The 12,684-nt window shown below is 41.5% G+C and overlaps 1 protein-coding gene across 1 annotated transcript; it reads right to left on the reverse strand.

The window, feature by feature from the left end:
• Window positions 1-7,811: 7,811 nt before the first annotated feature.
• pcyox1l (prenylcysteine oxidase 1 like) lies at window positions 7,812-10,936 on the reverse strand. The gene is made up of 6 exons (XM_021624167.3): window positions 10,536-10,936; window positions 10,096-10,302; window positions 9,667-9,841; window positions 9,293-9,504; window positions 8,774-8,914; window positions 7,812-8,639 (listed from the first exon to the last, which is right to left on the reverse strand). Exons 1-6 carry the CDS (start codon window positions 10,642-10,644, stop codon window positions 7,978-7,980), a joined length of 1,506 nt encoding a protein of 501 aa, XP_021479842.1. The 5' UTR covers window positions 10,645-10,936; the 3' UTR covers window positions 7,812-7,977.
• Window positions 10,937-12,684: the final 1,748 nt, after the last annotated feature.

Raw genomic sequence — 12,684 nt, forward strand, 5'->3', positions numbered from 1 at the left:
TTTTGGTTTGGGTACAGTGACGAAACCCATAGTGGCGTGTCTGGTGGGGTATCTATGTCTGTTTGAAGTGTATGCAAATAGATTATACAAGTGGTTAGGCATTTTCAACACAGAAATGTTTCTGCAAGAGAAGTAGTCAATTTCTCATCAACCCTCAACCATGAAAGACTATTATGCATGTTTGTGATGTTAGGTCTGTGTGTGCAGTTAAGGGCAAAATGTGCTGCTTTGTTTTGATCAGGCTGCAACTTTGCCTTGGTCTTTCTTTGCTGCACCTCACCTATATTACCGGGTCAGTTGTAAAAGTTAAATAATTCAAATAAGAAACCACCTAGAAAGCTGTTATTCAATTTGCTAATGCTTGATTAGTGTCTCTACGTAGCTGAGAAGTTTTAGGAGTACCCATAAATACATTTTTAGGCCTAAAGTGAAGTATTAACATTTTCGCTACTCCGTTTTCGGTCAATGTGACATGCCTAAAAGATCAACATTTTTTGTCGTTATCAATTTTGTGTATTTTTATCCAAATAACAGTTTCAAATCATAACATTTTTCAATTACCCATCATTTTTTACCGTTGAAGATGGTATTACATTTAATATTGCAGCCTGTTACATTTAACAATAGTAACATTTCACTTCAGCCACTCTTGGTTGAATTCTAAACAACTGGTATGTCCTAGAAAAGTAGTTACAGTGTCTAATGGTCTAACATGTATGTTGTTTGTATGCACGGTTGAGGATTACATGTAAGGGATTACAAAAACGGCTACTGTAATACGTTACGTTACCAGAAAAAAAACTAGATGATTACTTCGAGGATTACTTTGATATTGAGAAAGGAAGTTTGCGGAAAAAAATATTTGACACTTCTCTGTTTTCTCAATGACATTGAAAGCTGCATTAAAAAAGGTGCAAATGAGCGAGGCTGACCGCAAGTGAAAGACCACTATGATGACACACCAAATGTGTTTGATCGATCCCGGGAAAAGCGCATGAATAGGCTTTTGTAGTCTTCAGTCCAAGGTATGTCTTCCAATGGTGTGACTGCTGTCGGCATCCAAAGATTATCCAACTTGAACAAACGCTTGGAGGTAAGGATGACAGCAGTGGTGTAATCTACCGCGATACGGCTATCACTTATTATTGATGTCTAAATAGCGAGTTGATGCGAATCACACTGCTGCTCTCTCATTTAGCTATTTGCGCCTTACGGATTGTGGTTGTTGTGGATACAAATCCAAATGTGTATTTGAACCCAATAATGGTTGAATTCAAGAAGTTTAAGCTGCCTGTCAGTCATTGTCTTTTAAACCAGTGGACAGCCAGTGAAAAATGCGCTCTTGCAACAGTTGTAAAGTGCGGATCCTAGTTTATGGAATACAAATTGGGCTTTTATTGCTAAATCTAATTCATGCTGATAGACTTAAATGGCCAATCTGTAGTTGCTACATCCATTGACTTCTTTCCTTCTTATTGTGTTTGAGACAATCAGCTGTGTTGTGACAAGGTATGGGGTGGTATACAGAAGATAGCCCTATTTGGTAAAAGACCAAGTCCATATTATGGCAAGAACAGCTCAAATAAGCAAAGAGAAACGACAGTCCGTCATTACTTTAAGACTTGAAAGTCAGTCAATCCGGAAAATGTCAAGAACATTGATATTTTCTTCAAGTGCAGTCGCAAAAACCATCCAGCGCTATGATGAAACTGGCTCTCATGAGGACCGCCACATGAGAGGAAGACCCAGAGTTATCTCTGCTGCAGAGGATACGTTTGTTAGAGTTACCAGCCTCAGAAATTGCAGCCCAAGTAAATGCTTCACAGAGTTCAAGTAACAGACACATCTCAACATCAACTGTTCAGAGGAGACTGCGTGAATGAGGTCTACATGGTCGAATTGCGGCAAAGAAACCACTACTAAAGGACACCAATAAGAAGAAGAGAATTGCTTGGGCCAAGAAACATGAGCAATGGACATTAGACCGGTCCAAATTTTAGATGTTTGGTTCCAACTGTGTCTTTGTGAGACACAGAGCAGGTGAACGGATGATCTTCGCATGTGTGGTTCCCACCATGAAGCATGGAGGAGGAGTGTGACGGTGTGGAGGTGCTTTGCTGGTGACAATGTCAGTAATTTATTTAGAATTCAAGGCACACTTAACCAGCATGGCTACCACAGCATTCTGCAGCGATACGCCAACCCATCTGGTTTGCGCTTAGTGGAACTATCATTTGTTTTTCAACAGGACAATGACTCAACACACCTCCAGGCTGTGTAAGGGCTATTTGACCAAGAAGGAGAGTGACGGAGTGTTGCATCAGATGACCTGGCATCCACAATCACCTGACCTCTACCCAATTGAGATGGTTTGGGATGAGTTGGACCACAGAGTGAAGGAAAAGCAGCCAACAAGTGCTCAGCATATGTGGGAACTCCTTCAAGACTGTTGGAAAAGCATTCCTCATGAAGCTGGTTGAGAGAATTCCAAGAGTGTGCAAAGCTGTCATCAGAGCAAAGGGTGGCTACTTTGAAAAATCTAAAATGTAAAATATATTTTAATTTGTTTAACACTTTTTTGGTTACTACGTGATTCTACATGTGCTATTTCATAGTGTTGATGTCTTCACTATTATTCTACAATGTAGAAAATAGTAAAATAAAGAAAAGCCCTTGAATGAGTAGGTGTGTCCAAACCTTTGACTGGTACTGTACATTTTTGACTTCTTCTAATGCTTCTTAAGGGGAAATGAATCTAAAAGTAACTGAATGTAATCAGTTTGGGTAATCCAAAAGTTAATTTACTGATTACAATTTTGGACAGGTAACTAGTAACTGTAACGGATTGCATTTAGAAAGTAACCTACCCAACCCTGTTTGTATGTATATTATTAATCTAACTCAAACAATCTTTTCATAAATAAGCAAAATGCAAAAAGTGTTACATTTTGCCCCTGTCTCCCATATTGCCTTACAGGAAGTGCTTGGGCACGTTGTGTTTCTACATAGGAGGTCCCCAAAAACCTACAGCACAAAAAACATCACAAAGTGGTTTTTGTGGCAACTACACATATTCATTGTAACAGACAAGTTTGGTCAAATAATTACACAATACAACATGAGTTCTGAGAAAAACTTAAATCTGATAGGATGAACAAGGTAATGTGTGTTCAACCATGACTAAAGGTCCTATATCATATATTCAAAAAGCATTTTCCCAAAAAGGGATAGTAACTATGTCGGTTATTAAAAATAAATATAAACTAAGCCAAGGATTCCATCTGTGGGAGGGTCTGAACTCAGGGCTAGTCTGGAGAACTCCATAGTGCACATCCTGCTTAGATCTGCCTGCGCTCCCAGGACACAAGCCAGCTCACTCTCTCACTCTCTCTGTAGAAGAGACTATATTACTCAGCAGCAAGAAATCAAATGAATACACTTTCACTTTGAATGACACTTTGTATCTCAACTACTTGCCTCCCGGTTTTCAGATTCCTACACACGAATAGATTCCAAAACAGCATCACTAGATGCTGCTGAGTGACTTACAGGCTGAGCAGAGTTCCATCTTGCAAGCCATTGCAGTACATTCATTACCTTATTATCTTAAGTAAACCAAGTGACAGGTTTAAAGTTTAGAAAAGCTAAATGGTTGACAGGTTTAGGATGCCTTTGTTCTTGATCCTCCTAGGCCTTTCTCAGTCATTGAGGGCAGAGTTGAGGGCAGAGTTGAGGACAGAGTCAGGGCCAGTGGAGTCACATGTACCAAATGGTGTCATTACTCAATGCAGGTTCAAACAGTGGATTCAGCTGGGAGAGAATAGCTGTCAACCAGCTGTGGAAGAACAGGGATGAGGAAAAACACATTATGATAACATTGAGTCAATTCAATTATCTTATTCATAATGTACTCTCCCGATCTGCTTCAAGCACTCTTATCCCCTTTGTATTGAATTCATCTTTAATATGACCAAAGCTAGAATGTGGATCATTTTTTTGATCCATTGATTAAAAACAAATGATCAACATACTATAATAGTTTGTACTATGGCGTGATAAACAATTTGGGATCAAATAGGTTGTTCAGCAAACCAACCTCTCTTCATTATAATAGGGCAGCAGGTAGCCTAGTGGTTAGAGCATTGGACTAGTAATCAAAAGATTGCAAGATCAAATCCCTGAGCTGACAAGGTACAAATCTGTCATTCTGCCCCTGAACAAGGCAGTTAACCCACTGTTCCTAGGCTGTCATTGAATTAACTGACTTGCCTAGTTAAATAAAAGTTACATTTTTTTATGAATTCCCCAAATGTTATTGAGGAGACAATGCACTGTGCTTGTTTTCTACATTTGCCTTCAATGTTGTGGTCAGCTGCTGTCGTCAGCTGGTTCATTAACACAAGGCTCAGTAACACACAGACATAGGCAGCTCCACAAGCTCAACATTTATCAACGTTTTTCTATTTAAATAGATGCATCAGACAATCCAAAGTGAAGAGAACTGGCTGCCGTTTGTTTCTTGTGTTTCCTGGGTCCACCTGTATGAATCTTACTGTACTCTAATCAGTCCAGCTGTCATAGTTGTCAGGGGAGAGAGAGAGAGCAACTAAATGCCCACACTCTGGCATTTGTTTCGGAAGCACAGAGACCCTTACTTATCCATCAAAACACTGATAACTGGCAAGAGTGGTTTCATTAGGCTACAAGGTTTAAGTGTTGATATCTGTAAAATATGAATACAGGCCAAACAGGCACAGTGTACAGGTACAGGTACTCATAAGTACTACCTTGTTGCGCAAGTTGAACAGACCCCCAAATAAAGAAGGGGATTTGTAACAAATATGTGGCTTACTGAGCTCATTGCATTTCCTCACAGTTTCAGGGCAAAGGTCCCCAGTTTGATCCTCTTGTGAATCACACTAGTTTCTCACACACACACTTGTATACAAAATACTATTCTGTTTCTTTCGCATTCTTGGCAGAGCTATGGGTGACAAGTAGCCTAGTGGTTAAAGAGCGTTGGGCCAGTAACCAAAATGTTGCTGATTAAAATCTAGAGAAATCTGTGCCCTTGAGCAAGGCCCTTAAACCCAATTGCTCCTGTGGCTCTGGATAAGAGTGTCTGATAAATTACTAAAACGTGAACCAATGAACACACATGATATCTGGTATTTACTGCCTCTTAATGCATACAAGTGGAACAATATTGCACACCTTCAGAAAGTATTCATACCTCTTAACTTAGTCCACATTTAGTTGTGTATTCAAAATGTATTAAATTGATTCCCCCCTTCACCCATCCGCACACAATACCCCATAATGAAAAAGTGAAAACATGTTTAGAAATGTTTTCAAATGTATTGAAAATGAAATACAGAAATAGTATTCACAGTAGTAGAAGCACCTTTGGTGGTGATTATGGCTTTGAGTCATCTTGGGTATGCACATCTGGATTTGGGGATTTACGCCCATTCTTCCTTGCTGATTTTCTCAAGCTCTTTTAAGTTAGATAGGGAGTGGCAGTGAACAGCATTCTTCAAGTCTTTCCACAGATTTTCAATGGGATTCAAGTCTGGGCTTTGGCTGGGCCACTCAATGGCTTTTACATTCTTGTTCTGAAGCCATTGCAGTGATGCTTTGGGTCATTGTCCTGTTGGAACGTACATCAAATTACCACCCCAGTCTAAGGTCGTTTGCACTCTGAAGCAGGTTCTCATCAAGGATGTGCCTGTATTTGATTCCATTCATTGTTCCCTCTATCCTTACCAGTTTCCCCGTTCCTGCCGCCTAAAAATATCTCCATGGCATGATACTGCCACCACTTTGCTTCACGGTAAGGATGGTGTCAGACGGGTGATGAGCTGTGCCTGGTTTTCTCCAGACCAAAGAGTTACATTTTTGTCTCATCAGATCAGAATCTTTTGCTTTATGCTTCGTCTTTCATGTGCACTTCTTATTGTTCTTCTTTGGTTTTATGGCAGTCCAAAAACAAATATTATAGGTGCATGCCGCCACCTACCGTATTGGATGTGTTTCAGCCTACTATTCTGTAGTATGAAAACATGACACTTTCTGACATGCACTGTCAACTGTGGGACCTTACTGTATATAGACAGGTGTTTCTTTCTAAATCATGTCCAAACAATTTAATTGGCCCAAGGTGGACTCCAATCAAGTTGTAGCGACATCTCAAGGATGATCAAAGGAAATTGTATGCACCTGAGCTCAATTGGAGTGTCATAGCGAAGAGGTGTGAATGCAATTTGTAAATGATATATTTCTGTATTTAATTTTCAATAAATTTGCAAACCTTTCTAAAAACCTCTTTTCACTTTGTCAGTATAGGGTGTAGATGGGGTGGGATTTTTTTTTGTTGTAATCTATTTTGAATTCAGGCTGTAACACAGGCTGTCACATGGTTATACTTACAAGTATCAGCAAACTGTCCATACTAGCAAGACAATGATGACCCTTTGAAACACAGACATAGCCATTCAAACAGTAATGCAATGGAAGTGAAGATTAAAACCACATCATCAAAAAATTGCCCTTAACAATAACTTTAAAAAATAACTTAAATATATATGTTTTTTTTTTTTTAAATAACTTCAAATAACTTTGCTCATTTCATGAACTTTTTGTGCTGTAATATCAATATTATGCAATAGAATCCTACAGTTAGCCAAGACTATTTGTCATTGTCAACTCATTTACATTTCCTGCAACCTAGAAAAGGAATTGTGCCATACTAGAGGCTAGACATTCGGTTTGGTCCCTTGAGATTAAACCATTGTACCACCCCTTCAACAAATGACCAAAACAGTGTAAATACAGTACAACCATAGGAATGGCAAAAGCCATGTTGCGTCTTAAGATTTGTTTGTTAATTTAAGAATGTGGTTTTAAAACTACATTAGACTAACTTTACAAGAATTACAATATCTCCGTGAGAGCTGCAGACGAATCAGGAAGTCAAGTCACGTGATGAAAGTGCCTATGTCAAGAATCATAATGCATAATGTAGCCTATTGTTGATACATTGTAGTAATGTGTAAATAATGCAGTTAGGAGTATTATATTTGTCATTAGAGATAACAATGTTCCAATTTGTCACTATGCAGCAGAGATGCAACTATGTAACAACTATGCAACAGGCTTCAAGCGTTGATGACTGTAGCAACAGCAGAAGCTGCTTCCAGAGAGAAGTTCCAGTTTTAAACTCAGTTTAAAACTAGACTGCCATATGGTGCAATATGGTGCATCAGAAAGTGAATCGGGAAAAAAAACAGAAGAAAAGATGACAGACACTGAGCATTTTTTAGCATGACAGAGCAAAAAAATTAAGAACAACCATTTTAATTTCTTATCAGGCAAACACGTGTACAGTTTGTTATTACTTGAACTCATGAAGAAATAAAAGCAATTATTAAAACTGGCCTTTAATCAGTGCATTATTGACTGTAGTTTAGTTAAGTAAATCAATTCTAACCATATTGTATTTGTTTATCAGAATGCCTTATGACTACAAGCATTTAGTTTGAATAAAGTCCATATTATTTACATATTTAATTGTACCTTTATTTAACTAGGCAAGTCAGTTAAGAACAAATTCTTATTTTCAATGACGGCCTAGACATGACAGTGCCTGTGGGGGGCAGAACGACAGATTTGTACCTTGTCAGCCCGGGGATTTGAACTTGCAACCTTCCGGTTACTAGTCCAACGCTCTAACCACTAGGCTACCCTGCCGCCCCACGAAATATCAAGTCAAACAGCTGAGAATGAGCCACTTTCCATGGAATGCAACGTGGCATTAAATTAAAACATGTTTTTATTTTGCATTGCAGCCAGCAGCAGTAACTTAATAAAACACAACTCCTTAGGGTTAGGCATCATGCTACAACATCTTTCAGCAAGGTTCCATAGAAACAATCCCCGCAGCTAGCCAGCGGAGCCTGAGTCTGCGGAGTTGGCGTGTCACAGCTCAGTCTTGATCTTGTGCATCAGGTCTTTCTGGTCGACCATCTCCAGCTGCCTGCTCCAGCGGTGGTAGGCCAGCAGAGCAATGTTTTTGGCTGCCACTGAGCTCATTTCCATGGCGCTGCCGGCCCACTCGATGCCATTGAGGTAGTACAGGCTCTCATGAAGGACAACTGGCGGCAGGTCCTGGGTGCTCCCATAACGTGGGTAAGCCTGCCAGTCTGTCACCTGCACAGAGTAGTAGGACCTGAACAGTGTCTTCAGCGCTGGCTTATCTAAGGGTTGGGGAGAGAATACCTTGTAAACACCAGCCTCCTGGGGCTGCTTGCGGCGGAATCCAGTGCTGATGTTGACGGGACAGATGCTAGCAGCACTGTTGAAGAAGAGTCCCGGTGAGTCTGTGGTGAGAACACTGGCAAAGGGGAAGAGCTTGGGGTCTGGGAAGCCAAAGTAGGAGCAGTTGAGGTAGCCGTGAACGATGGAGGCCACTGTGTGGTGGTAGGAACCAGCAATATCAGGCAGCTGAGGCTCAAAGCCCTGGAAGGAGATACCTGAGCCCACACTGGACTGCAGGGGAGTCGCCACCACCACAATGTCATAGAACTCAGATCCTTTCTCAGTCAGAGTGGCATAGTTGAGCTGGTACTGGGTAGACTCTCCTTCAATTCAGGTAAAGAAATAATGGGATTGGAGCAAGTAAATTAATATGTGCTAAAACGCAGTTTTGCAAAACATGCCAGTTCACCTTGGTTAATGCTATGTTATAAACATAATTCTATGTTTAGTCACTTACCAGCTGCATGGGGGGAGATGGTTGTGACCTGGGCCTGGATAAGGTTGGCCTTAGCCAGTTTTAACAGCCCAGAGCAAACCAGCTTGTTCCCTCCCTCCACTGCCCACAGGTTGGCCTGTGCACCTGCCAATGACACAGCACCTATAACACAGATTAAAACATGTGAACATGATTGATCATGATGAGCAACTGCAGTGGTAGACTGGCAGAACGTTATGACCTGAACGGCACACAACAACTACAAATGTTCTTCGAGTTCCTACGAAGGCTGCGACGACACCATTATCGCTATATTTTTTCCCATGGCAAAAATGAAAACACAAAGCAGACCTTACTCTTCGGTCCTTTAAAAACCTGCTGTATGTAGAATATTGTGCGGTATAGCTTGGATGTTTGTTTTCAACATTCCAACATTAGGGCTGTTTTCTTAAAGAAGTTAAATCCACTTTGTGTTTTGTTTCCTTGCCACAATACTAATGAGTATCGCAATACTGGTATCCTCATGGCCTTAGTTCCTACCGACAAAAGCTGGGATGCTGATATTCTGTCCATAATTGACCCTCATGACAGGGGCGATGACTTCGTCAATGAAGCGTTGTGACACCCCCAGCTCCAGCAGAGACTCAGAGAGAGAGCAGCGAGTCATATTCAGGAACCCTGACCCGCCCAGAGAGTGCAGCAGCTCCTCCACTGAACTGAAGGCATAGCCATGGGCCTGGTACTTATAAATCCTGAACACATAGACACAGAAAGGAGAGAGACAGATTGTATAGGGGATGTAAGGCATGATGAATAGCTTGACAGCGCTCTGAAATCAAGAGTAAACCAATTTACAGCGAGAAGGATTTCCCCTGTCTGTCTCGTCTGAGCTCTCTTCCCCTGCTGCCGCTCACCTCATGAACTTCTCCATGATCTCCTCCACCCACATCTGCAGGCGGATGAAGCTGATGCCATAGCGCCACCACAGGCGGAACAGATCCAGCAGGTACCAGTCAGTCTCCTCCAGGATGAACTCTTCCCCGTTAAACACAGCCGTCTTCCCTGCCACATTCTTACGATACTTAAGACCTGCAACAAAAATAGAATAGTGTGATGGGTGGAACAGCATCCTGTAGTTACCAGCAAAGCAGTAAGCCTAAGGGTATGGAAGATTATCCTACAACCATCAGTTCCTCCTCTGCTTTGGTGTGCATGTAATGGCAATGAACAGAACACCTTTTTGTCTTTGTGGTCTTCACTTGTACTTTCTCAGAGGGATCTGGACAGATAAAAGCGGTGGTACTAAAATGTACCATCTATGAACGGGACAGCGATGGACCCACCCAGTTGCTTGACAAAGTCCTGCATGTGCAGGTTTAGGGAGTGGATAATGGAGCCCCCGGACTCATAGTCCTGATGGTTCACGGTGACTGTGGCCAGGCGCCCTCCGACTGTTCCCTTCTCGAACACATCAATGTGCACTTCTGGCCCGAAGTGCTGCCTTAGAAAATGCGCTGTGGCGGTCCCGCCTATCCCAGCGCCTACAATGGCTGCGGACATCAGAAGAAACACATCATCAGTATGCTACAATTTAATGATCTGTCAAAAAAAACAAGTCATCCCCAACCAGGGAATTTACATGGCAGTTTTGGTAGCTACTCCATTTCTCTGTGGCTGAATAGCCCCCTGAAAGCTACTAGGCTAACTTACGTTAGCAGCACACATGTCCGCAAAACTATAGCTAACTTACGTTAGCTAGACAAAATAGAGCTAGCTACTTTACCTATTTTTGAAGGTGGAGTACCATCAAGTTGTGCAAATCCAGAGTCTCCTAGTGCCAAGATTGACGATAGTAATGTTAGAAGAAATCGGAAAGGAAGACACCAGTGCATGATGCAGGAATGGATGCTAGAACTGTGATGCGACAGCCAAGCGAGTCACTGCATGTGTTGTCTGTCGCCCAAATCCGCCAATTGCGAATGAAATTAGGTATCAATCGTAAACGAATGAGGCACTATATGATTATCCCCGTAATAGAATAACACATTTAGAATATGTGAAATTTGGAGATTAATAAAAAAAACGACTATGAATGGTTTTACCGTTGGCAAGATGTGGATCAATATCCGGCAACATTACCACGTGATCTGGAAAAGGCTGTTAGCTCGACAAATGGCATTGCACGAGAGCATCATTGGCATCCCCACCCTCTTCTTCAGCATCGTGAAGAAAATTGAACTGAATGAGTATAATCTAATCCGAGTTTTCCTTTGTGCTCATTGAAATAAAAGGATTGATCAAATGCTGGGATTTGAACCAGGATACCATTGTTATGAGATAAATACATAATATACATATAGCTTACATAATATAATTTAAAAGTATGCATTAAGATGACTGTAACAGAATAAATGTAACAAAACGAATGTTGACATTAATGAATTCATTTCTATAGCTTCCAAAATATTTTTACAACGTGGGGAGTGCCAACCTGGAGATGCGGTGGCTTCAATACAGCACCCCTTAACCGTCATCTAGTGTACATATAAATAATTTCTAGTAACCTTAGTTTTGGGCAGTGTTTCCTGTGTAAATAGTGGTGAACCGGTAGAATGTATAAATCCCAGAACAGGCGAAAGCTTTCAGGGAAGGTTCTGTGTTTATAGGCTGTGCGGGGTCGTTGCTTTTACTAGTCTTTTGTGTGAGAGCAACCATTTTGTGACCATGCTGTTTTGAAGAAGTGTTTGGGGATGTGGTCCATATTTTTGGGGGGAGAAGGTATGTTTGTTTATTTGCTTGTTATTTGTATCGAGGTTTATTAAATGATAAAGGTTTGCTTGTTCAAACAGGTTTACAGTAAAACACATACAACTACACAAAAGGCTTCTTAGTTCTTTCACTTCCACTGCATATAAATTACATCTTTAATTTAAAAAATGGCCATTGAACAAATGTAAATATTGCAGATTTTAGGCATACCTTTCAAAAACATTCAGTTCAATATCTAGACATTTCAATGTTATTTTCCTATGAAATGTAGGGTGCAAAAGGGATAAGAACTACCAATCAGCCATTTGGGGTAAAGAGGGTGTGTGCCTCTCCTGTTTGAAATACGCCTGTGAGGTAAAAGTGGGCCCTTGGCAGAGTAGCATGCTCTCTGATCACGTTGTCTGTCTGTGTGGGAGGAGATGGCAGCTGTGTGATCTTATGTAGTACCTCACATTGCAAGACATGCATGATTCTCCCCGTCACACACGTCTTGATATCACAAGGTCAACAGGACTCAATCTCAATGGTTTCAGGGAGGGATATTCACAGGTACTGTGCAAGGACATTTTGCACCATATGTTGTTTTCCACTAAACACTTATTAACGGCAAGGTCTTTTGGACATATTTTTTGTTGGTGCAGTCCGGACCGGCCTTGATTTCAATGTCCCACACAGACAGACTGGCCTTGATTTCTACATCCAAGGACATTGATTTTTGGTCTGGACCAAATCCGAGGTGTAGGGTTGAGTGTAGGGTTTGAGCATAGCCTGAAGGTAGGGAGGGGCAGTTCCTCTTGCTGTTCCGTAGGTAAGCACCATGGTCTTGTAGTGGATGTGAGCTTCGACTGGAAGCCAGTGTGCGGAGGATCGGGGTGACATGAAAGAACTTGGGAAGGTTGAAAACCAGGCTGAAAACCAGGCGGGCTAAAGCTTTCTGGATTCATTGCAGGGTTTTGATGGCACAAGGGGCAAGCCCAGCCAACAGTGAGTTGCAGTAGTCCAGACAGAAGAGGACAAGTGCCTTGATTAGGACCTGTTCCGCTTCCTGTGTGAGGTAGGGTCGTACTCTATGGATGTTGTAGAGCATGAACCTGCAAGAGCGGATCACTGCTTTGATGTTTGCAGAGAACGACAGGGTGTTGTCCAAGGTCACGCCAAGGTTC

This window comes from Oncorhynchus mykiss, chromosome 12 (genome assembly GCF_057628025.1).
Source record: "Oncorhynchus mykiss isolate SJ-2025 chromosome 12, ASM5762802v1, whole genome shotgun sequence".
Taxonomy (NCBI): domain Eukaryota; kingdom Metazoa; phylum Chordata; class Actinopteri; order Salmoniformes; family Salmonidae; genus Oncorhynchus; species Oncorhynchus mykiss.